Genomic DNA, 25163 nt, shown 5'->3' with positions numbered 1-25163 from the left:
GCTGCCAAATAATTTCCCTACAGAGATCTTCAAAGTTTCATCTGCCAATATTTTCTTGTCAGTCTTTTCTCTCACCTGCTCATTTCCCCTCCCTTCTTTTTAACCACTCCATCCATCAATCCATCTATTTTTTTCCTCTCTGTCTCTAATGACTCTATCTTCTTCCCTGTCTCCCTCCACATCTCATGTCCCTTCATTCTTTTCTCCTCTCCGTGTCACTCTTCTCCCTCTACTCTGTTTTTTTTTCGGTGTAATCATCCCAGCATCCATCTCCTCTCATCAATCCACCTCGTCACTTCTCTCCTTTAAACTCCCCCGTCTCCTCCTCCTCCTCCTCCTCCTCCTCTCCCCTTTTAATCACCCCATCCCAGCCTCCCGCTCCTCTCTTTGTTGCCAGGGAAACAGCAGTCCATTCTGTAGCTGTTAATCTTTTGACATTGTCTTTCTATTACCTGTGGGTCAGATGCCTGATAAGGATGACAAAGGGTGGGAAACTGACGGGCAACTCACTTTAAACGTTTGTAAAATGTTGGTCTTCATTAACTTCATTTATTAAATATCCTGGACTAATTCTTTACATCTCACATACAGATACAGTGGGTGATGTTCATTGTGAGTTTTCTGCCCATCGTGATACTCGAAGACTCAAAGTCACCCCCGAGGCACAACGTGGGGAACCTGGCAACAGCAAATCACACTCATTGGATTACTTTGTGAAACAGAAGCATGGGACTGTTTGTACTACACACACTTATATAAAGAAATTCAAGAAAAAATTAGGGAAGCCTGGTTTGCCCACTCAACAGCTGCCCAGTTCTTTATGATGGAGCTTAAATGTTCTGGGCTACTGTAGAAACATGGTGCAAGAAGACTCATGGCATCTGTAGATATAAAGATTCATTCTATGATAATAAAAACATAATGATTCTTATTTTTTAGATGATTGTATGTAAATGAAAACATGCATATTATATTCAGTTCTGCTATATTCTGTAAAGCTCCTGAAATCTGTCAAACTGGACCTTTAAAGTCTGTGTAAAGACATTTCTGAGATTTCTTTCAAAACACATTAAATATGTTGAAAATAGTTGGTGAAAACATGTGAAAAGACTTTGAATCATATGTTACAGAAATGTGGAGTTAGAGTTAAAACAGTTTTTCACCAGTTTTCAGTCAGGAATTTTGTGGGCGGTCCTTAAAGGGTGGCTCGATGACACGCTGAGGCCACCCTGAGCATTTCCCTGCACCCCTAACAGAGATAGAGATGAATTAATCTTGCGTTCATAGTGTTTCAAAGTTATTCGTGTCAATTTCTGAACTCATCTGACATTTCAGTCGCTTCAAAATGGCTGCTTGACTGCTCCCGTGAGTGGGCGTGGCTTCAGCACATTCAGCGGACACGCCCCCACAGTCCTGGAGCTGAGAATTCATTTTCACCTGATTTTGACGCCTAATTTCATAATTTGGCCTGACAAACTCAGAACACATTAATTTCTTACTTTACACAAACTTTAAGTTCAAGTAGAGAGAGTGCTGTCAAATATATTTCTTGCATTTGTGTCTTATTCCATCAGGCAACGATGTAACGTGTTCCATGTGCGCCGTGGCAACTGGAGTTGTATGCGTTCACTCTAGTCAATGTTTCAAAGCCCCACTGGCCCCGCTGTGGCCCAGTTCAGAAGTGGCGCATCTCAAGCTGACCAGAAGCTAAACACAGGAACAGCATAGACAATCAGGCTGATTTTCAAAATAAAACACCTTGTGCAAACTGCCAGTGACAAAAGGGAAATAGAGAGGATATTTACACATTTAGAAGCACCTAAACCAGGAAAAACAACCAAATCTAAGTCTGCGGGGCTAAATGTTCCAAACGATCCTGGTCGGGTTTGAAGTCCTGTGGAGGACAGACCAAGACAGAGAGACATGCTTATTTGTCCTGAACAGAGTCTCTAATCTACAGGTCCAAGCTGCTTTTGTGTAGATAGAAAATGCTGACACATCACCATCTTTCTGCATAAAATGATCTAATAGATCCACTCACACAAGACAATGCATTGGGGAAAAAAAAGACAGACCACAGAATAAGAAACATGAAGGTGTGCCTCCTACATGCCTAAAACAGCCACAAAAAGTGACTGTTTTAGTCATTTTTTTATTTTGCTGAGTTAGCAGGGATGCCCTCTTCTTTCACGCCTTCTGCTTCCTTCTCTCCTCTCCATCTTTCCCTCACTTTCTCTTTCCTCTCCTGAATTTCACTTCACTCCTTTCCACGGTTTAATTATTTCCTTTCATTCTTCTCTCTTTCCCCACCTCATCTATCACCTCTCATTTTTCTCCTCCTGCTATTTTTCATTTTTCTCCCCTCCTCTCTGTTTGTCTGTGTCCGTCCTTCCTTCCTTTGTCTTCCTTCCCTCTCGTCCTTGTATCCTTCCCAGTTTTCCTCTATTGTTCTCCTTTACTTTTCACTAATTCCCTATTTCTTCCCCTTGTCGCCCCTCTTGCCTTCCATTCTTCTCCCTCTCTGTTCTCCCATTTTTTTTAATTCTCTCTCTCTCTCTGTAGAAATCAATGGTCGTTCTCTCAATAGGAGGTCACAAGGGTTGCAGGCGCTGCCGTCCCGGCTTTTCAATTACTAGCAGCCTGCAGTCACCACAACACACACACACACACACACACACACACACACACACACACACACACACACACACACACCTTGCGTCCTGAACAGCCCTCCCCCCCCTGAGCTGGCCAACAGACAGAGTCAAAAGCAAAGATTAGAAAATTTCAGAGAAGAGTTTTGAAAAGAGAAAAGAGAGGAACAGCAGCAGTAGAAGAGGAGGAGTAGAATGATGGAAAGAAAGCAGATGAGGAGATGAAAGGTGAGGAGAAGGTAGAGAGGAAACAAGGCCATGAGTGGAGGAGAGGAAAGATGGGAGAGGACAGAGGAGCAGCAGAGGTCAGAGCTCAGGGTGTTCTTGTCTGTCTAAAATGTCATCAGTCAGGACGAGTCTGTCCAAACGCTGCAGTGCTGTCTGTCAGATCATCTGTGACCACACAGAGAGGCAGGATAAAAACAAGGCAGCTTCTAAACCTCTACACTGAAGAAGCTACAACCTGAGACTTGTGTGGTGTGGCTCTTCAGCGGATAAGTAATATTTGTATTTATACATTTATATATCTATATTTATATTTAAAGGTAAAGTCCAGGTTTATGTTTCTACTGAGCAGTTATGTGGTGATTAATATTAAATGTCATTTGCTTGTAAATGCATGACGTCTCCTGGTCAATGTGGATGAAAACACACACACACAAAAAAAGCCAGTAAGTGGACCTTTGAGTTGAGAATATTTTGTTACACTACAAATGTAGAAGTGTGTGAGCGCTCAAAGAGAGGAGGGAATGTGAGGAAAGGTGGGAGGTAAAAAAAAGAAAAAGAAAAGAAGAGATGAGTGGAAAGAGAGGAGGAGGAGAGATGAAAGGAAAGAAAGAAGGTTAGAGGAGAATCCTACTCTCTATCCTCTGTTTGCATGGAGGGGTCCGCCACATTATTCGAAAACAACGAGATAAAAGCAGACGTCAGCATCAGTTCTGCATCGATGCAGGATTACACATGAGCAGCTCCTCTTTTGTGTCCTGGATGGAGACACAACACTCACTTACCTACAAATGTGACATCTGATCGAGCCAAAGAAGTGTGAGAGTTTTCATTTCTTCACAAGCTCACTGTGCCATAAATGTCATTCTTTGTCTATGATGTGTATAACATCCTCATCTGGATGAATATTTATTAGAATAACAGTAATAACAGCTTTATCGTTAAGGAACTGAAGCACGACGGTAAGAAATACGAAGTCTCTGATTTATTGAATGTAAACATTGATGTTTAGAAACTCACTCGTGCAAAGAATGTTCCTGTTTCCATCAGAGAGAGGTGAGGTATCGATACCCTCCCTCTAAGGAGACCCTCCACAGCTGCGAATGTGAGATTTGGATTGGAATTGGGCCGAAATGAGAGGAGAGGAAACAAGGAAAGAACAGAAGAGGAGACAAGGAGAGTAGGATGAGGAGGAGCCGGAAAGAGAAGAGGTAAGATCGAATATTTGGGAAAAGAGACAAGAGAAGGAGGAGAGAGGAGGCAAGGATACAGGAGGAAAGGGGTAAAGGAGAGGTGGACAGGAGGAAGGAGAAAACAAATGAAGAAAATAAAATGAAAGGAGAGATTGTAGCTGGCTCAGATGCAGGGGGAGGAGGAGGGGAGGAGGAGGCGCCCAGCCCGGCGCCCTCAGGGGTTATTGGGTCGTGGACAGCCAATCTCTCTCAGCTTAATCAACAGCAGCAGAGGTGATTGCAACACCGCAGGGGACTGCTGGGGAAAAAAAAAAAGATGGAGGGAGAGGGCGGGGGAGGAGAGGTGGAGGGGAGGGGAGAAGGAACGAGATAGGAATGAATGGGAAGGTGTGGAGGGGAGAGGGGGACAGAGCCGGATAGATGAGGGAAAGATTGGAAAAGGAGAGAAAATGGGGGGTGGAAAGAGGGGTGTGAGGAAGGGGGGAGGACAGAAGATTGGAAAAGATAAGAGGGAGGAGGGAGAGAGGGGGAGGAGGCTGATAGGAGGAGGAGAAAAAGATGCATGATTATGTTTTCATTAGTCTTTAATCACCTGAAAATAATACAACTAATAATCTACAGGCAGGTCCTCTTCCACGGAGCCCACCATGTTTCTACAGAAGCCCGGAATGGACAAACCACTTTCACATGTTCTCAGACATGCTCATTAGATCTGTACCTAGAAGATCCCTCAGATCCTCTACAGCTCCACTCTTAGATGTACCGAGGACATCAACCAGAACACACGAGGGGTCCTCCTTCAGTCTCAGTGCTCCTCCTCTCTGAACAGTTCCTTTTTGATAGATATTATTTCTCTAGTTCTGTCTCAGGTGAGTCCTGAACCGTCCTCTTCTTCTCTCTCCACCTGTAAACGTTCATGTCTCATTAATGCATGTAGATTTTGTGCTTTACTGTCTCGCAGGTTCTCATGGATTGTGGCTGCTGCTGTGGTCCAGCACGGTGTCCACTACATATATTATTAATACTATAATTGCTGCTTTTAGTCATTAAAGTTTTGTTGTTCATTGAAGTTTAGTTATTATTTTATTGCTGCTGTGCATCTGTGTGTCTCTCTCTATATCTTCCTATTATAAGCTTGGGTCTGCCCGAGGTTTCTGCCTGTTAAAGGGAAGTTTTTCCTCATGGTGGAATTGTTGGGTCTCTATAAATAATATTATAAAGAGTACGGTCCAGACCTGCTCTGTATGGAAAGCGCCATTAAATAACTTGTGTTATGATTTGGTGCTATATAAATAAAACTGAAATGAATTCAAGTTGCATTCTGGATCTCAGGGACTCAACATCTGTAAAAAGAAAAGAAACCTGAAGACATGTTTTTAGTCTGGCTTGCATTGTAATTTTTTTATTTAATTTTTCTCCCAGTTTTTTGTGTTGTTGGTTTCATGTCAGTTATATGGCAAAACAGTGTTGGATATGGAATAAAACACCCACCTTAAATGTGAAATAAACAGTATTAACATCCTTTGACTGTAATATTGGTAAAAAGTTATACCATATTTATTACAGTAAAATATGTTGTTTTTTTTAAACGAGCTGTCTTTGGTCTCCAAAGCTCAGTCATTGGTGGATGTATCCCACAGTATTGAGGAAGATTTCACCACATTCCTCTCACAATCATCAGTTTAAAGAGGCCTTGCATGAAGAAACCACAAAAACACTCCATCCTTTCACTGTATTTTATTTTGAAAGAAGACTTGTCGTTCTGTGTAATAACATACGTTTCTATGTAAAAAAAAAAAAAAAAAAAGTTACAAACTGTGGAGACGGATGGTTTTTATGATCTGGAACACATAAAAAAACCCCAAAAATAAATAAATCCAAATAACAAATAAAGTATGCTGCAGCTGCAACAAAGCTGAAGCATCTTTTTTTAATATATATATGTACAACACATTTTCAGCTCAACACACGTCTCACACATACGCAGCAAAACTCTTACAGACACACAGAAGAATTTAAAAGAAATCTGAAAACAAGTTAGTGGTGGAAAAACCCGCCCATCACAGACATGAGCATGTGTTCCTGCTGTGACGTAAACACTCAGTTGTTCCTGCATAATGTGAATTATTTTCCAAGTGATGGTTTAGTTTTTTAGAAGAACTTTACTTTTGTTTTATCAATACAGATATGCAGTTTGAAGGCATCGTGTAACAGTGAGATTAGTTCAGCTTAGTTCTGGGTCAACTCTGCAAAAAAATAGGGAAATACTCCTTAAAAAGATGAACCTGCTGACATCCAGCAATCGAGCTAAGCTATGCTAATGTCACCATTCAACATCCCTTCGGTTATGGATGCAGAGACACAGAACAAAAGAGCCCTTGAGTTTGTCGAACTGCAGCTGGTGTATTCCTCAAAAACAAAACCATCGCTTTGAAAAGTGTGGAAGAGCACTGAAAGCACAGAGTAATGCTGTTTGTACTGAATGAGAATGTGCGCTGCAGAGAGTCTTATGAATGTTTTCTTGTTCTCAGGTCTGTCTTAGAAGAATCTCAATGAGGCCGCCTGATTAAAGTTTTAAAAAGTGCATTGCTGTATGCATTAGTGGAAGCAAAGTTCACCATCTAAAACTAAGGATTGTTAGTGGTTGCCATTGATTACAACATACTGCCGTGTTCAAAAAAACACTAACTTATAATACTTAAGTGTTGGTAGGAATGTCCAATGGAACATCCTTCTTCCAACATGGTGACTTGTCATTGGTAATCAATGGCAACCATGTCCAAAAGCACCACTTTCTAGCTCTGTGTGTTGTGAATACTGTGTGTACTGACTGGAAAAAGGCTGATCTGAGTTAGTGGCAAGCTCCTCCAGCAAAGTGAAACACTAAAAGCCTTGAATGCCTTCAAGGCATTCTGGTTTTTGAACAATAACTTCAAGCTCAGACTATCAAAAATATGAAGTGAGCCACAGAGAGAACAGGTGTACACATCGAGGTCACGTTTTACTACATCGAGTGCTCGAAATGCTATTACATGTGTACAAGACACAATTCATTCCCACATTTTGAAGTAAAGCTGTGCTTCATGGCAATCATTCAGGTCAGAACAGCAGTGATCTGACAAATGTTTGATACAGTTAAACACAGACCTACCCCACCTTTTAATGAAGAGTTTAGCTGTGGGTTGATGTGGCATTGCGATGTAAATAATACAGTTACCAGGCTATGGTGAACGTATACACTTTAAAGTCACAGACTAGCTTTGAGTCAGTCATATTGTACTGTATACATACATCCACATCATTTTACGCTTTGATGGCAATAAGCTGCCACATGCACCCACTGTAGGACTAACCTAGAAGATCAACCTGACAGAAATTAGGTCTAGTCTAAAAGCAATGCAATTATCAGAGTAAAGGTCAGAGTTAAATACATGAACATCGTTCACTTTTGATAAGACATACAAACAGCAGGTCGTGCGCACGTATGGTTGGTATACGGATTAAGATGTGCCGTGCAGTAGTTGCATGTTGGCAGCCTATGTATGTCCTCAATGTCTGCTTTATTGCGGTGAAGAAAATGGTGCCAATTTCAGGTTGATTTAGTTTAGTTTTTTCCCGTACCCATGAATTAACAAAAATGTAAGAACTAAGTATCACGTGGCCACAGGTTTCGAGCACTCGATAAAGTAAATCATGGCCTCAGTTTATCTATATGTTTCCTCTATGGCTGTTCCAGGGTTCCGTATAAAAAGTCAGCACCATCTTGTAGAACAGCATCCTCAGAATAACTGCACTTACACAAGTTAGTGACCTAGTGAACTAACTAGCTAGTGAGTGAACAAATACTTGGCTAACTGGCAAGAGAGCTAATAAGCTAGCAGGCGAGTGTAATGCTGCATTGCCTGCTATGTGCTTAGCTAACTGATGGTGAATCAGATCACTCACTAAACTTTGGAGTTCATTTATGGAACAAACAAACGCCTCAAGGAGTCTTTCTTCTGGATTTCAACATGTGGAGAGAGCTGTGGTTAGCTCAGATCACAGCAGGCACATGTCCATTCAGAGTTCAGGGAGGATTTTTGTGAAGCACATGTAAAACTGACATAAAGCACAAGTCCAGTATTTCTAGATGGCCAGTGGAAAAGGCACATTATCCTGGCATAACAGGACGGAGACAGGGTCAGAGTTCAAAGGTCAAGTTAATGCACATAAAAAGTGGATTCATGTTTACATTTAAGCATTGTTAGGACAAGCAGATGAACGGGACAAGCAGATGGGATCAGACCTGTAACCTTCGAGACTTTTTCTGGACCACCTGACGGTGAAACCAAAGAAACATCACATGAGCTTCTTCACATTTAGTTACTACACTGTGATTGGGGAGGTGAGTGGATGAAAAAAATCAAACTGTATTTAGGCAGACAGACGACAAAGTCAACCGACATTCAACAGTGTCATTTTTGACACATCTGTGCTACTCTAATATATTTCTTAACAAGCCCACCCTGCATGTTGCCATTGAAGATTTCCAGTGTCATTTTATGCTTCATGCGCCGTCCCTCTAAAGTGACTTTATTCTCTTCTCTCATCACACCTACAACGATTTCATATTATTTCATGTAAAAACAAATTATATCGCCTCAGACTGAAGCTTTACGGCCTATAGTGTCACAGTAATGGATCAGAAGGCCTCCGCTAAGTGCTACATATGTTAAAAAGTATCAGATCAGTATTGGTGAGTCAACGTAGCATCTGCACATAATTCGCTTACTTTCAGTGACTCCTGAAATAATCTGAAGAGGAAACTACAGACGTCACTGCAGAGCAGTCTGCAGAACATTTGAGGAAACTCGTGCTGTTGGGTTTCAAAATCCATACAACAGCAAGGATTGATGGGAAATGTAAGGATGCTCCACTTGCACCAAATTTAATTTTGAAGATTTTCTTTCTTCCCTTATTGGCTGACATAGGAGACACCCTGTCAACGTCACTACTAACAATTAGTCCTTTTACAGCAGTCAACATACGTGAGGATCCATCATATTGTTTCGTTTGCTTTCCACACAGCATTAGCCGTGTTTTTTTCTTTTGGATTTCAAAACCAGTAGCATTTGTTCATCTCCATTAAGGCTACACTAATGACCTGGCATACATATTTCTGTAAGATTTACTAACATGTAGCTGCAACACAATGAGACATTTCTGAAGTGTAGGAATCTAAACAGGAAGATGCACTCTTTATCTTATTTTACTGGCAAAAACACAACTACTAATCTACCTTCTCATCTTTCAATGGCCTTGTTTAGAACTATTTGCAACAACTAGCTCACGGGCCGTACATGTAAAGAGGTGAACGCAGCTAAATTCTTCCCTTTTCAGTTTTTGTTTTGTTATCAGCAGAGGGCGAGAGGTTCAAAATGGTTAATGCGGCAAAAAAAAGTAGAAAAATAAAAACATGTTCATGAATTTGTATGGTAACGACATATTTCGGCCAGCTTGTAAACCATCTCAGAATACCCTGAAAATGATTTAATGACACCCTGAGCTGGACCACAGCTGCTCTTTGTTACCTCTGTACAGCACCAACTGGATTAATACAATAACTGTATAACTGTCACGGAATCCCTTAAGCGGCCACGCAATTAATCGAAAGATCTTCTTATTCACCTATGAGGCAAGCAGCGTTTTGAGGAGCACTAACCTCCTCCAATCGTATTGCAAAGACTGCAGCAGGACGGGCGGAGTTACTAGCTCTTGGGCCAATGGTGTGAAGTGACAGGTGAGTGACGAGGGAGGGGGAAATAAACAGCCAACCAGTCAGATCCCGTATGTATGTGTGTGTGTGTGTGTGTGTGTGTGTGTGTGTGTGTGCGGTGTCATCGTCTCAGCCGACTGTTCTTCATTTAGCACCAGCAAGGGGAGAAACAGGGTCTCTGATGGGGGTTTGCAGGGGCTAAGTGAATGGAATGGAATGGAAGCAAGGGAGCTGTAATAAAAAGTGCAAGGCTCGTGACGTTTCCTGTGCGGTGTGCGCTTATTAATTTGTGTGTGTGTGTGTGTGTGTGTGTGTGTGTGTGTGTGTCTTCTGCTTGTCAAAGAAGGCCTTATGTTTCTTCATGGGTAGCACTGCGCTGTGTGTGCACACATGTTTCTACTAGAGTGTCTGGCTGGCGAAGAAGGCCTTGGTCTGTCCACAGGTGGGGTTGGTGCACAGCGGGCAACAGAGCATCAGCTGGCGGGAACAAGGCTGGTTGGACTTCAAGTGGGACTGGACGAGGTCTGCCAGAGCCTGCACAGGATGAGCAACATACAGTACATGTTTATTATGTTCAGAGATGGAAAGTGTCTTCAGCAGTGTGAATGCCTGGCTGATCTTCCTTGCTGATTTTCCACTAATGTAAAACAGTAAATAACACTTCCTGTGCAGATTTTTCAAATTAAAAGTACCCAGTGGAGTTTTGGACCACTTGGATGTGGCATGCAAAAGTGTATGTGGGTGATGTGATACAGATTCCTTACAAATGGTATAGAGCTGGAACAATAAGTCAATAAACTGATCAGTTGCAAATGATGTGGATCATTCAGAGAATGTGGAGGGTGGACCACGAACCCTCCTGTGGAGTCCAGTTTAAGAAGGAAGTTAAGAGACTAGATCTTGAAGAACATTTTAATCATAAACATTGATAATATAGGTATGTGTGGTTATGACACAGCAAAAAAGTCCAACGATTTCCTTTTGCATATTTTCAAATATAAAATATTTCAAATATAAAAGTATTCTATGTTCTGGCTGAATACTTTAACACGACGTGCTGCTGATGCTCTCCAGAATAAAAAGACACAAAGAAATCATCTGAGAGGATGAACACAGCAATTGAAGGTTCAAAGTGTCTAAAGGAGGACAGGCATTAGTAAACAGATTGTACAAGATGTTCATTTGAATGAGGATTTATAAAAGTCTGACATCAGTCCAGGCGCTGCAGGAAAATTCTGATGAATGTATTTTTCTTTATTTTCCAGCGGCTGCAGCTTGCAGACAGCAGCAGACTGATGCAGCTCACTGAGAAACTACACCAAGGAAGCCATCCTTCAGTAACTACCAACTAATCATCCTCTGGATATTGATTTACACACACACACACACACACTCTCTCAGAGACTTGGCGAGGGGTCTCTGAGCACGGCGGGTTTGACCAGCCAGCCAGCCGGGCGGTTCAGTTCTACTGTAGTCAGCTCTAAAGGTTCCCATTGATCTGCCCCCTTCCTTTAATAAACCCTACACACACACACACACACACACACACACACACACACACACACACACACACACACACACACACACACACACACACACACACACACACACACACACACACAGCTGTTACAGCTGGAGGAGTTGCCTGTTGTGAGAAAGGTTGCAGGGCTGAGGATGAAGGGAAAGAAGGAGGTGGGATGGAAGGACGAAAGGAGACAAATCAGAGAAAGAGAGCAAGAAGGAAGGAAGGAATGATGAAGGAAGGAAGGCATCCATTTACTGACCATCTCCTATGTGGAATTCACTTTCTTCACAGAAGCCTCTGCTGTTGTCTCCTTTCCTATTATTAGAGTTCTGCCTGGCTTCCCTGGCTTCTTCCCTCCTTTTTTATTCATTCCTTCTTTAACTCGTCTGTATTCCTCGTCATCATTTGTTCTCCTTTATTCAAACTCATTCTTACATTTCACTCTCACTCTCTCAAAGACCTTTGTCAACACTTAAACTTGTTCTGTTTTAAAGGAAATGTCTAATTTGTAAGATACATATAAAGTTCATAGTTCCCAAATGCATAGTCTTTATAATGTTTACACACAGCTCAGTGTGTGTGTGTGTGTGAGATACAGAGAGGACATACCTTCATAAAGAGAGGGTTCCCATTCAGTGACTCTGTTCTCCTGATGTTCTCCACTCCACACTGAAGACACAAAGAAACATGAACACACCACAGTTCATGTGAACCCAATAAAACAGGTCAGACACAGTTTATATTCATGGTAAAAAAAGAGAAATATAATAATAGAGCAATAGCAAATATATATATAATATAGTTATATATATATACACACACGATGTGTGTGTGTGTGTGTGTGTGTGTGTGTGTCACTAAATGAAGTTCAACATTCAAGATAATGACGTGGAAAAGTGTTTTTCATTTTGTCAGTCGAGGACCTGAAGAAATGAAAGCGTTTTGTTCAGAGTCGCCAATTATTTTTAAAAAAACTCCTCTTGACTGTGGACAGAGACGGTCCAGACATAGTGTGTGTGTGTGTGTGTGTGTGTGTGTGTGTGTGTGTGTGTGTGTGTCTGTTGTCTGGTACCTCTGTCTTTGTGAGGACCAATTTGAGTTTTAAAACCTTGAGATTGTGAAAACTTTATAATAGTGAAGACAAGCTGAGCTTTACAAAGTGAGGATGTGTTTGGATGTGTTTTACATTTCTTTTGGGAAAATACATTTGTCAGGGTTTTCACAAGTAAGTTAAGTGTGTGTGTGTGTGTGTGTGTGTGTGTGTCATAGTGGCACCAGTCACATTGATTGGTGGTCACCTCACTGGTGCCTTTACACAGACAGTCCACAAGGACACAGGACACACAGCTGCAGCTGACACACACACGCACACACACACACACTTTTGCTAACCATAACTCCACATCAAGGCTCAAATCAAAACATTCTAATCTGAACACATGAATACAAAACCTCCTTCCTTCTCTAAGCTTCTGAAAATCATCCTGCAGACACTTGATCGTTGTTGCACATACAGTATCTGAGTGTCAGAGGGTCACCCCTTCATGTGGGAACAGGACTGTTTTCAGAACTACACATGCTGGTGGATTCAGGGTCGCTCCAACATCTCAGTTTTGAGCGATCATTGCTAAGCTACTCTCAAGGCCGGTCATAACATATATTATTTCAGTATGTTTCACATACATTTCACATTTTCAGTTGACTTTGCTTGCCCACATCTATAAGCTGTTTGAGACCTTTTCTCTTTTCTTGTCTCAGATGTACAGAATTACGAATGAACCCAGTGCCTACTGGAAAGAAAGGGACAAACTAAAGTGTTCTCACTGGAGAACCTCTCCTTGCTTCATAACCATCACGCGACACTTTGTACGCTAAACTGTGCATACAGAAGATGACCCAACAGCCTGAAGCTGCTGGGAAAGCGTTTGTGTCCTCCTTACCTCCTCCCCGAGCACCTGTCCGTACTCGATGTCAAGCTCGTGTAAAGTCTCTATGTGGTCGGAGGTGAAGGCGATGGGCACCATCAGGATGTTCTTCTTCCCTCGTTCACACAGACCTTTGATCACCTCGTCCGTCTGCGGGCCGAGCCATGGCATGGGCCCCACCTGAATGACCAAACACAGGACACGATGAAGAACAGCTAGTCCAACACATTTCTGTGAACGTTCATGGTCCCCTGAAGATAGAGTAGAGATAGTACTTTAAGATTGTGGTTGTAATGAATACAGCAGGCGATAGACTCTTGTTTGTAGTTTGTTTTTTTAACGTCAATTAATTTAACTGCCCAGTGAAATAGCGTCACTAGAATTGTGTCATTTGTCAACAAACACATGCTGTAATCTATCTTGTGTATCTTGTGGTTATTTTCTGCTCTGCAGGAAGCCAGGGACACTACCCAGTCCTCATCGACTGTGAACAGATGATTGGCTGTGAGAACAATTCATGTTACGCATGAATTGTGACCATGAGGAGTAACAGCTCGGAGGTTTCCTGCCCCAACAGCTGTAGTATTAGACAGACAAGTGGCTCCATCTTGTGGTGACAAAACAAATGAAAGGATATTTTATACCGAGTCACTGACCAACACGAGTTCATCCTGACAAATAGGCGAGTGCACAGAGTGCAGTTCATCATAGTCGTAGTAATATAATTAGCAGTAGATTTGCCACAGTAGTAAGACTACTAGTCTGAAAACATGCAGAGAAGTCAGTGAATATTAACAGGCAGCTGTGGCTCAGGTAGAGCTAGTCGTCCACTGATCAGATGATCTGTGATTGGTTCCCCGGCTCCTCCAGTCTGCATGTCGAAGTGTCCTTGGGCAAGATACTGAACCCCAAAAAATGCTCCCTGTAAGTTACTTTGGATAAAAGCGTCAGCTAAATGTACATGGAAATATGAATACTTGGCTGTACAACAACAACAAAAAAACTACTGTCTGATTCCAGGAGACCGACTTGAAAAATTCAAATATCGGGTAATGTTGGACACTCGTCTCAGAATTGGGAACAATGGTCACACTTTACAACAGGCTGCAATTTACAGTGTAAGTTCACTGAATGAATCAAACACTGTCTGGTACTTCGAAAAGCTATAATCAATATTTATAATAACAATATATCAAATAACAATCCAAAGCATTATGACAATGTTATAATGTTGTTCTGTAACTGCTGGATGAATAAGAAACTGCTAACAATTTAAAAGGATAAGGATAAAAGTTATTTGCAGGTTTTGTAAATGGATACAGTGAAATGACTGTGGATCACAGGCTGTGTTATGAAATGTGACTAAATAATGCAGCATTAATACTCACATGACTTACAAAGTGACTGGAAATGAAGCCATTGATTTATTTTAACACTGACGTGACAGTACTGTCTGTTTTGTGTGTGCATGTGCCTGCGTGTGTGTGTGTGCGTGCGTGTGTGCTCACTCTGGACTGCCACACCAGTCTGTAAGGGTTGCAGTGTCCCACCCTCTCCATGACTCTCTGAACTGTGGCTCCAACCTCTTGAGGATACGGATCGCCTCTGTTTACAACCTGCACGTGGACGGTAGAACTGTCAGTAGCACTCCGACTGGTAGTAACAGAATCTGCATCAGTAATTTAGACAGAAGCAGCGATATACAGTCTCTGTAGTAGCAACACTAAGAGCAGTGTTGGTTAGCACATTAGTTATTACTGGTTTTATGATACCAACTGAGTGATCAAAGGGAACCAATGTGAAAAAGGGCTACAGCATCAGGCTGAAACTACATGGAGAAGCATATTTATTAAAGTCCTAATGCTCTCTCTGATCAGCCAGGTTTCCATCTGAATGAAGTGCACATTTAAATGGAAAATAATAGGCAGAAGAAAATGACAATTATTATTTTTTCCATCCAGTAATTGTATCCAATTATTAAGTTAACTGGTTAATGTGATAAAGTTCTGGTGGCACTAATTCCCAGAGCAGAACCACTGCAGAAAAAGTAGGCACAACAAGATGATGGAATTAAATATCAAATCTTAAATTTGAAAAAACACAGTGACATACAGCGTTTGTTTGTTTGTCATGTGTTTCCTGTATCACTTCTCGTTTCTATGACACTACCTCATTTTGCTTTTCCAAACTTTTCCACCTCCTAAAACTTTTTGCACAATATTTTGCGATTTCTTTCAAATTGTCTGCATTTGGAGAGAAGTAGTATTAGAAGTAGAGGTGGAAACATGAGTATCAGCAGGAGCCGCATCACTGCTGGAACTGCTCTACACTTTCTTTCACAAAAAGAGAAAAGTTCAAATTCACAGGTAAAGGTTGGACAAAGGAGAACAGTGAGCTATAAGTCCATGAACCAACCATCAATGAGCAGTAGTGTCAGTGTCAGTGCTCTGTGGTACTTACAGCCATGGGGAGCGAGTGTGCTGAGAACAGAATGACGACGTCGTCTCTCTTCTCTTCTGGAAACTTCAGCAGCTCGTTTTTGACGTGTTCTGCGAAACACTGTACACACACACACAGACACACAAAGACATACAGCAGTGACACTTGTTAGTTGCCATGTTTACCTACCATGACCACTCTCACGCTCATTATTCAGTGTGACGACCTTTGTAGCCTTTTTCATTTTCCAACACTTGTTTCTCTTTTCCCAGACAGGCACTTTGGTCAAGTGTGTGTGTGTGTGTGTGTGTGTGTGTGTGTGTGTGTGTGTCTGTGTCTAACCTCCACCAGTAGAGGGTGTGTGGGCCAGCGGTCAATAACACTCCAGCTCATTTTTGGTCTGCTGCCACTGTTGCTGTAGTAACGGTAGATTGCGTTCAGACTGCTTCCTGTTGACACAACAACAACAACAAAAAACACACACACAATCATGTTATTAATATGTCCCATTAAAGAAAGAAGAAATCCTGAGGAGGAGGAGCACATGAAGAGCCTAAAGACACAACAGAAAGAACTGAACTGAAGATGTATGGTGGTCAGTGTAAGTGTTTTGGGGGATAAACAGGAAAGCAGAGCATGTGGGGTTAAAGTGTGGTGCCATTATCGAGGCTAAACCTACAAACCATGCTGTCAGCACAGACACTGAGTCAAGAGGAAGAGACGGAGGCCAATGACAGCCAGGAGGGAAACACACTGAGCATTAGAGCCAATCATCAGAGTGTGCGAAGCTGTCATCAAATGACAAAAACAACAAACATTTGCCATCTTCATCACAGAGCAGCAGTGTGTCCTCTCGTCATGTTTCGGTGAAAAAGTATCAGTTCCTGCGTCTGTGGCTTCTAGCTGTCATTTGAACACTGAATGTTGTTGAGTAATGAAGCTCTAACCTCAAATTAAGCCAGTCTCAAAATTTATGTAACAAACAGGTTTAATTCAATTACTAACTACTATGACTAACTTCACAAATGATGTGCAGGTTCTGCTGCTTTATGGACATACTGGTAAAATGAGCACTCACTCTGGATCTGGATCTGGATACAGAGTGAGTGCTGAGTGAGAGTGAGAGGAAAAATGACAATCTCATCTTCAAGCTGCTCGCAAAAGGTGGATGAGCAGCTGTGTGTGTGTGTGTGTGTGTGTGTGTATGCATTTATCAGAGGGTAACAGGGTGGATATCTCTGTGGGAGTGGTGACACCAACGGCTACAAACGCCTTTTTTATCTTCAAATTTTCCCTTTTGTTTGAAGGTGTTCCATTCATTCAACACGTGACGTTTCGACACGGTGTTACTCACAGAGATTTTGTGTCATCATGTGTATTCCTTTATTTAATTCATGTATCTGTGCTGTGTGTGACTGTCACCTGTGGTGGAGCAGCTGTACTGAGGATATTGTGTGAAGGCCACAGCTCTCTCCACCCCATCTTTCTCCATCTCCTCGATGGCGTCCTCCGTCAGCGGGTGAACGTACCGGAAACCGATGTAGAACTTGTGAGGAGCTGAAGAGAGAGAGACAGTCAGTGACTGACAACCATGTGACCCGTGGCATGAAGTGAAGCGGTTATTGTCAGGGATGTTATGACAGTGTTTATTTTGAATGACCACTAGATACAGCTTGTTATCAGTGAGGTGTGTGCAGGCGTGTGATAAGACACTCCTTCACTGTGTCACTATCTACCACTATCACACACAAACACACAACTCTCTTCTAAAAAGCGAGTGCACCAGTGGGAAACACAGCAGCAGCTGTTAAAACGATGACATGTCTTCTCCTCCCTGTCTATAAAAGAAAACAGAAACACAAGTACCTTATCCAAACCAAAGCCCACCACACACTCTCCATTTAACCTTTAACAGGCAGGATGGCCCCTCGTGGCGCAGGACAGACTCACCTGTCTCTGGACTCATCTCATCCAGCAGCTTCACCATGCCTTCTCCCTGCATGGAGGTCCAGTGTTTGATTGGCGAGCCCCCTCCGATCTTACTGTACTGCTCCTGGATCTTTGGCGTGCGACGCTTGGCGATGAATGGGCCGAGCTTGCTGCGGGTACAAGGACGGACAGAGGAGTTACACCTACAATGCGCATAGACTATAATAGAGGATATTACAAACTCAGATTGTGCTCATAAGTCACAGACAAGCAAAGGCAGCACACGGTTATTATGAAACAGCCTGTGTGTGTGTGTGTGTGTGTTCGTGTGTCTCAACAGTACATACTTCTGCACGGGGAGTTTCATCAGGTCTGTGTCCATGAAGAGCCGCAGCAGGAAGTCGTGGACGTCTTCTAGTTTCTCTGGTCCTCCCATGTTCAGCATCAGGATGCCTGTCTTCGGTTTCCTGCAGGCACGCGCCATCCATAATCAATAATCAATATTTATACCTAACATTCTCTTGACTCCCCACAAATCTTTGTACGATGAAACCAGCGATGAGAAGAATCAGTGGTCGCATAGAGCCAGAGCCTGAGGAGCAGGCAACAGAACTGGGCTCAGCAGCCTCCCAGTATGCACAGCTGGACCAGGACCAAATACAGCATCCAAGACTGACAGAAGCCAGTTTGATAATAATTAATACACTACTGAGTGATTCATAGCAGTTCTGACCAGGACTCTGACTCTGGAGACGACCAAGACTCGGCAGGTTGGATGGGAATTGATACGATTTTATTAAAGCAATATACCACGAGAGGGAGTGCTGTTGTACTGAATAACAGCACAGCTGTGATCTAGTCATAGGCATGAGGTAGACTAAGAAAGAATCTGCTAAGTCTGCCTTCATGTGTGTCTCAAATGTAATTAGAGCATATAAAAATAATTTATAAGATCGAAAGCATACAGACAGAACCGGCTCTCGATTCTTGTCGCCAACAGCAGGTTTAGGTAAGGACAGGAGGGGCGTGAAGCAGCAGAGGTATGAGTATGTCACTGAGATGTTGAGAAGTCTGTGAGTGTTTGTTCTTGTCAAGTTGTTGGAAGTTATTTATACTTGTGTTGTTAACAAAAACTTTGTACTGAAACTTATCAAATAAATGTCTTTCCTGGTTGTTTCGACACATTCAGAATCGTTGCTGCTTTTTCTGTTAGCATAGTCATTAACAGATCCCTTACTCACAGTATATTGATTTTTTATATATTTTGATAATGTTTTTTAATGCCCTTATCATTATGGTAACACAGAACACAGTTGATAAAACATATACTTATAGATATAGCTAACTGATAACAAATACACCAGGCGTCGGTCCTACTGGAAGCAGTTAAATTCAGCTTGTTATAATCCTGTCCTGTGAAATGAATGAACTAACGTTAGCTTTCACTATCAGGCTGTGATACTAGTCTTAACTCAAACAGGAAATATTAGCTTGTTAAGACTTTAGCCACAGGAGCTATAGCACCTTGTATAAAATAAAATGGTATAAAAGGCAAGACAGGCAGAATACAAGGCAAATAACTAAGTTAGACAAAACAATTCTTCATAAAGCTAAAAACAACAACAAAAAACTTTTTGTAAAAGTTAATGTTAGATTTCGAAGGCGACCACCAGCTAATGTTAGCTTGTAAGTTAGCTTGTGAAATTAGGGTGCACTCGAGCAGTGAGCTTTAGCTTAGCATATCTGAGCTCAAGGGGTTAATGTTTGTTTGTTTGTTTGTTTAAGTTTATTTTTATTAGGGACCATGTACAATTAAAACATAAATGTTGCCATTTCATGCGTTGTACCAGAGTTAGCCTCAGGCTAATTTACATCCGCAGTCCCTGGCAGGACATAAAACATCAAAAAACATATGAACATATACATAAATACAATAGACAAGTCACTCATGACACACACAACATAAAAACATTCCGTCAGCACCATAAATCAGTGGTTACAGTTTTGACTGTTTTTTAGTGAAAATTTCAGTTGTGACTTAAAGCTCCTGATGGAGAGACAGCTCTTTAAATTAACTGGTAGTGCATTCCACTGTGTTGTGGCCTTAAAAGAAAAAGAAGACTGCCCAAAAGTTGTGCGATAAGGAGGTATACTACAGTCGTAAACAGATGCTATTCTTGAGGATCGAATGGAACTAGCAGGACGATGACCTACAAACTCCAAAAGACGTGCTGGGGCCAGACCGTGTAGAATCCTATACACCAGACACAAGCTTGAAAACTCTCTGAAGTTTTCAAAGCTTAATAAATGGTGTTTCTCTAGAATATTACAGTGGTGGTAATGAAGTGTTTTTTTTAATCAAGAATTTTTATAGCTTGTTTATATAGTGATTTTAGCGGTCTAATGGTAGATTCATTGGCCTGCCCCCAATAGGTGATGCAATATGAAATATGTGAGAAAATAAGACCATGCATAAATGTTTTGGCTACATCCATAGGAAGCAACGATCTTATATGTCTAAAATTAGCCAGGTTATATTTAATTGTTTTTGTCATTTTTTTAATGTGCTTTTTGAAGTTGAGGTTAGAATCCAGTGTAACACCAAGATATTTTAATTCTGTAACTATATCTATGGATTCATGTCTAATTTTAATGCTAGCAGTTGGAGCCTGCTTCTTAGTTTTACAAAAGAACATGCCCTTTGTCTTACTGATGTTTAGAGTAAGATAGGACTGTTCAAGCCATGTTTGCTTGTTGCGTCAATTTGTGAAATTAACGTCATCTCAAGCAGCTATTTGGTCATTGTGTAATGTTGTGAAATAATTCATAATTTATTATTTATATACATGATTCATTAATAATTAGCACCAACAGCTAATATTAGCTTGTCAGTTAGCATGTATTGCAGTTTGTGAAATTAACATGAACTCAAACTGCATCTCAGTTTATGACCTAGTTAGCTCAAGCTGCTAATGTTTTCTTGTTGTGTCAGTTTGTGAAGTTAACAGTGCCATTGTGTCAACGTGCAGCTAATGTAGGCTAGCTATGTCAGCTTCTGAAGCCGACCTTAGCACCATCAGCTAATATGTCTCATAACCATTGTAAGATTCAGCTCTGGTTTCTGTTTCATAACACACTCTGAGTCTTTAATGTCCTTTGAGGAATGTGCTGTTTCATTCATATTGCTAGGCCGTTATCTTTGAAGGACAGAAATGAGCCCCAGTATCCATCAGGACGAGTTGGGAAGGACTGTGTGTGAAAACACATCAACACGAAGCAGAAGTCAGGCAGCTGGCATGGATCCACTATTCCTAATGAAAACCCAACAGGTGAAATCAGGACAAAGCCGTACCTGTCCACTAACTGCTCCGTCATGTGAGCTCCACTCACACGCTTTCATACAAACTCAACAATGTTTAGACCTGAAACATTTCTCAAATTGATTGAAAGCTTTGATGACTTAGTAGCCATTTATCAAATAGATGATCTGCAGTTTCACAAATTTGAGGATTTGCTTCATCGTCAAAGTAAACACAGATCATCATTTTTACATTTTATAAGAATAAGATTAATCAAGTGGTCGCAGGGGTTAATGAGAGGATTCTATATCGTTGAAAGATTCTGAGAAATCTCTGCACCTGCACGGGGCAAGGCTAAAAACTAACACATCGTGTGACCTTCAAACCCCTCAGAGAGCACTGCAGTGAAACCAGCATGCTTACATAAAGATATTACTACATGGGCTCTGGAACACGCTCGGGTTCATCGCTGCATCTACAAATCCAAGTTAAGACTCCAGCATGCAAAGAGAAAGACAGATATCAACAACAGACTTGTCTGGACCTGAGATGAAGTGGAAAAATCTCAAATTTCCACATCTCAGGTTGTCTGTGAAGGCACCATTAATGCTGACAGGGACATGGGTTGTTTACATGATATGTTGTCACACAATTCATAACATATTGTCACGACATCAAATGCAGTGAATTGTTAAATATGTCTTTGTTTCACAAAGACCTGTTGGTGTGACACACCTAAATTATTATTTTTTAAATTAGAAACTATGTGAAATTAGATAATTATGGAATATTATGTCTTGCTAACTGCTAATAACAGGGTCATTAACTGACAAAAGTCTGAAACCTCTGCTAAGACTCTTTAAGAAACATTATAAATTATTAAATTAGACTTGTTTAAGTGCTTTACTTGGGTTTTTTTTTTTTACATGTTCAGTGTTTTTTTTAATGTAATAATTTCATTCAATACATTCATTCTAATATTTTGTGCTGTTTTTGAAGAACTTTTATGGAGTGTGCAGAGAAATGAGTGCTACACATAGTGGACATTTGAGTACTGAGAGGAAATGAAGTGAAGGAGTAAGTAAGAGTAAACAGAGCTGAACTGCTGCCTTGTAAAAACACAAACTTTAAAAAAATTATTCACAGATATTGTCATGAAAACAGTCTGCGTGTCGATCATATTCAGCTGCGCTGCACAGTGACACACTGACTGAATACTGAATAACTGCCCACTGTTGAAGCAAACACAGTTTACAGAAGGTTGACTTTATCTATTAATAACAAGCTGATCATTATATGAGTCATGTTTTTTTTTCCTATAATACAATAATAACTGAGTGTTTACACTCACAGGGTCACACTGGAACATTAGCGTGGTGTAATGAAAAGTTAAAAAAAAAAAGTAAACTTTCATTTCAATGTTTAATAAAATACTTGAATATTATGTGAACATTTATCTGTGAACAATCATGTGCTCCACATATTTAATATACGGTATTCCAAAAAGGATTTGCAAATTATTGCGTTCAGTTTGTTGTCCCAGCTTTCTTTGAAACCTGAGTTGTATAAAGCTGCCACAGTGTGTAGCATGTGTGTGTGTGTGAGAGAGACAGACCTGTTCTCCTGTGTTTCTGCAGCAGCAGCAGCAGCCTGGGCTAAAGAAGCCGCAGAGTGTCTCCTCACATTCAGACTAACAGAGCTTCTGGCAACTAAAGCAGAAGGGAAAAAAAGGTTACTCAGGATGCATCTGTTACCTGAACACAAGGTTCCACATAGCTGATCTTTTTCTTGGCGTTCTTGGTGTTCTGAATGAACGGTCCAGCTGGGCGCACCATTCATCAAATGAAGCTTCGTGAAAACGTAGGTTTACCTTTAAATCTTTGCAAAGAATGGCAACATCAGCAGAAAAAGAAAGTTTATTATGGATGTCTGATTTCTTTGTCTTTGTCTGGAGAACACACACACACCTGCTGAAATGAAATGACTCAGTAAAGTCTGCACAGTCCATGACGACCTCTTACATGAGGTCACATTAAACAAACTGGAACAATGAGCAGCACTGCCATCAGAAACAGTGTGTAAAATAACATATTAATGTGCTAAAGCTGCACACACACATTATAATGATGTATATGTGTATTTACAGTCTAACAGTCTCTAAGGCTGTGTACAGTCAGCTGTCCTTTCATAACCCCTCCTGCAGTACCCCGAGGCGCCGCCAGAGGGCCCGCTGCGATTATGCAAGTTCACAACGCAGGAATTGTGTAACTCTAAATATTTACTTCTTTCTTACTGGTCATGGACACATAGACCACCAACGGGTGCGTGGTGTATTAACGCATCCCTGGCTGTTACTAAATACAGTACAAAGCACGGGATAAGTCCATTATATAACATTTACATTAAACAGTAACCTACAGTAACGCTGGCTTCTGTCAAAACAGCGGCAGTTAGCGACGGAAACGCCGCCGTCGGTTTGTAAAATAAAAGCAGCTCGACGGTCACCTCCCAGCAAATATTAGTTTGTTGAGTTTACCAAGTGGAAAACACGGACAATGATGTCAACGCGTAGGTTTATAAAATTAACAGAGAGCTTTATTTGTATTAAAAAGGTGAATAGTACAGGGGACAACGCTGTGAAGTTACAGCGAGTTATAGTTTGAAAGTCCCGACAGGAAGTCGTGCCTCCACACCCCCTGTTAGCTTAATTCCCATTGACGATATGATGCCAATGTCAGCGGCGTGTTGAGTTTACACTGTCACAGCAAACAGCGTCTCTCGTTCACTCTAAACTGCATCTAAACAGCGCCAAAGACGCAAAGTAGCGCGTTTTACTCAGTGACATTCAATTCTGGGGTAAAACACTCAACTTGTTTTCGTATACAGCTTTTTACCAGGCTAACAATCTCACTCACATTGGACCAAGCGACCGGCGCTTCCTAGGACTGCCATCATCGTTTTTCTGTTTTTACTGCGAATAAAAGTCTGTGTTCCCGCTCAGACGAAGCTGGTGCACTCTCAGCGGCCGTATCCACGAGTATGTGTCCTCACTGAGTGCGTCGTTGGTCAGTCTGGTGTGTAAGAGAGATTCCTTCAGCTATCACCGGCTGGCTGTGTAAACTCTGTCAAGTGGGTGAAGAGTTACTGCAAACACTTCCGGTCTGCGTTTTCAAAATAAAATAATCGACGATGATGATGCAATATTTTAGCTAACGTTTGATTTAATGTAATCCCTGGAAATAACAAATCATTTATTTATTTATTTATTTATTTATTTATTTATTTATTTATTTATTTATTTATTTATGTTTCGTTCACCTCTTAGTTATATATCCTATTAATTTGATCTACTTTTAGTGGTCATATGTTCAATTTTATAAATAAATAAAAACAAAAAGACGTGTCTTTACACACGCAAAATAACAATATATTGTAATGTAACATTTATTTCGACAAAAAAAAAAATACATACCATACTAAAATATTGTATCTTTAGGTTTAACATAGACTGGGTTATATAAAGATTATATATTAATGCAATATAGGTCTGTTAAAACGTATTCACTGTTGCATTCACCACGCCTTCATGTAACTGTCGTGTTGAATATTTTCGTCGTCGATAATATTGTGCTTTTATTATGGAGACAATTGTGCCACATTTCGGGTCTATATCTGTCCTCTGGGTTACTTGACGCAAAGCCGTTATGACGTCACAACTAGGTTTGGCTAAATGACAAGGTAACCCCGCCCCCACCCGTGTCGGCCACGCCCACACCAGAGACCCTGTGTGTGTGTGTGTGTGTGTGTGTGTGTGTGTGTGTGTGTGTGTGTGTGTGTGTGTGTGTGTGTGTGTGTGTTTTATCTGTTATCAGTCACTGTTAAACTCTGTTCCTGCTCCAGGAAAGAAGTTTTTCTGCTCAGACTACTGAACATTTTATGTATTTTGTAATTTTTTGCTACACGGACAAAATATATATGGACATATAAGGAGAGGACGTTTAAGAAAATAAAAGCAGCACTATCAGTTCATCTGCGTGACAAACCATTTTGTAAAGATCATTTGTTTCTTCTTCCTGGAGAACATTTCTTTGGGGAATTTTTTTTAAAGGTTTTTACACTTTAAACAAAACCAGTTTTTCAAGATCAGGAAGCAAGACTGAGACAGAAAGCAGGAAGTGTTCTTAAACATGAACACAAGGAATGAAAACAGCAGCAGTTAAAG

General features: G+C 41.1%; 1 protein-coding gene across 1 annotated transcript; it reads right to left on the bottom strand.

Annotated features, from left to right (window-relative positions):
- Positions 1 to 5791: 5791 nt before the first annotated feature.
- fech (ferrochelatase) lies at positions 5792 to 24071 on the bottom strand. The gene is made up of 11 exons (XM_019265462.2): positions 23857 to 24071; positions 22557 to 22650; positions 17990 to 18109; positions 17664 to 17812; positions 17136 to 17270; positions 16056 to 16162; positions 15735 to 15833; positions 14783 to 14890; positions 13290 to 13454; positions 11959 to 12018; positions 5792 to 10358 (listed from the first exon to the last, which is right to left on the bottom strand). The coding sequence occupies exons 1-11, from the start codon at positions 23894 to 23896 to the stop codon at positions 10224 to 10226; spliced, it is 1212 nt and encodes a 403-aa protein (XP_019121007.1). The 5' UTR covers positions 23897 to 24071; the 3' UTR covers positions 5792 to 10223.
- Positions 24072 to 25163: the final 1092 nt, after the last annotated feature.

Source organism: Larimichthys crocea, unplaced genomic scaffold (assembly GCF_000972845.2).
Source record: "Larimichthys crocea isolate SSNF unplaced genomic scaffold, L_crocea_2.0 scaffold82, whole genome shotgun sequence".
In the NCBI taxonomy this organism is placed as follows: Eukaryota; Metazoa; Chordata; class Actinopteri; family Sciaenidae; genus Larimichthys; species Larimichthys crocea.
The sequence above is the reverse complement of the archived record's forward strand: the minus strand, read 5'-3'. Positions and strand labels throughout refer to the sequence as shown.

Bases quoted from the DNA above. Each gene is read 5' to 3' on its own strand.
- fech (XM_019265462.2), bottom strand. From the start codon at position 23,896: ATGATGGCAGTCCTAGGAAGCGCCGGTCGCTTGGTCCAAT. The intron at 17,271-17,663 runs GTGAGTCTGTCC...CTCTCTCTTCAG, and splicing joins TGAGATGAGTCCAGAGACAG to CTCCTCACAAGTTCTACATC. The intron at 16,163-17,135 runs GTGACAGTCACA...TTGTGTCAACAG, and splicing joins GTACAGCTGCTCCACCACAG to GAAGCAGTCTGAACGCAATC.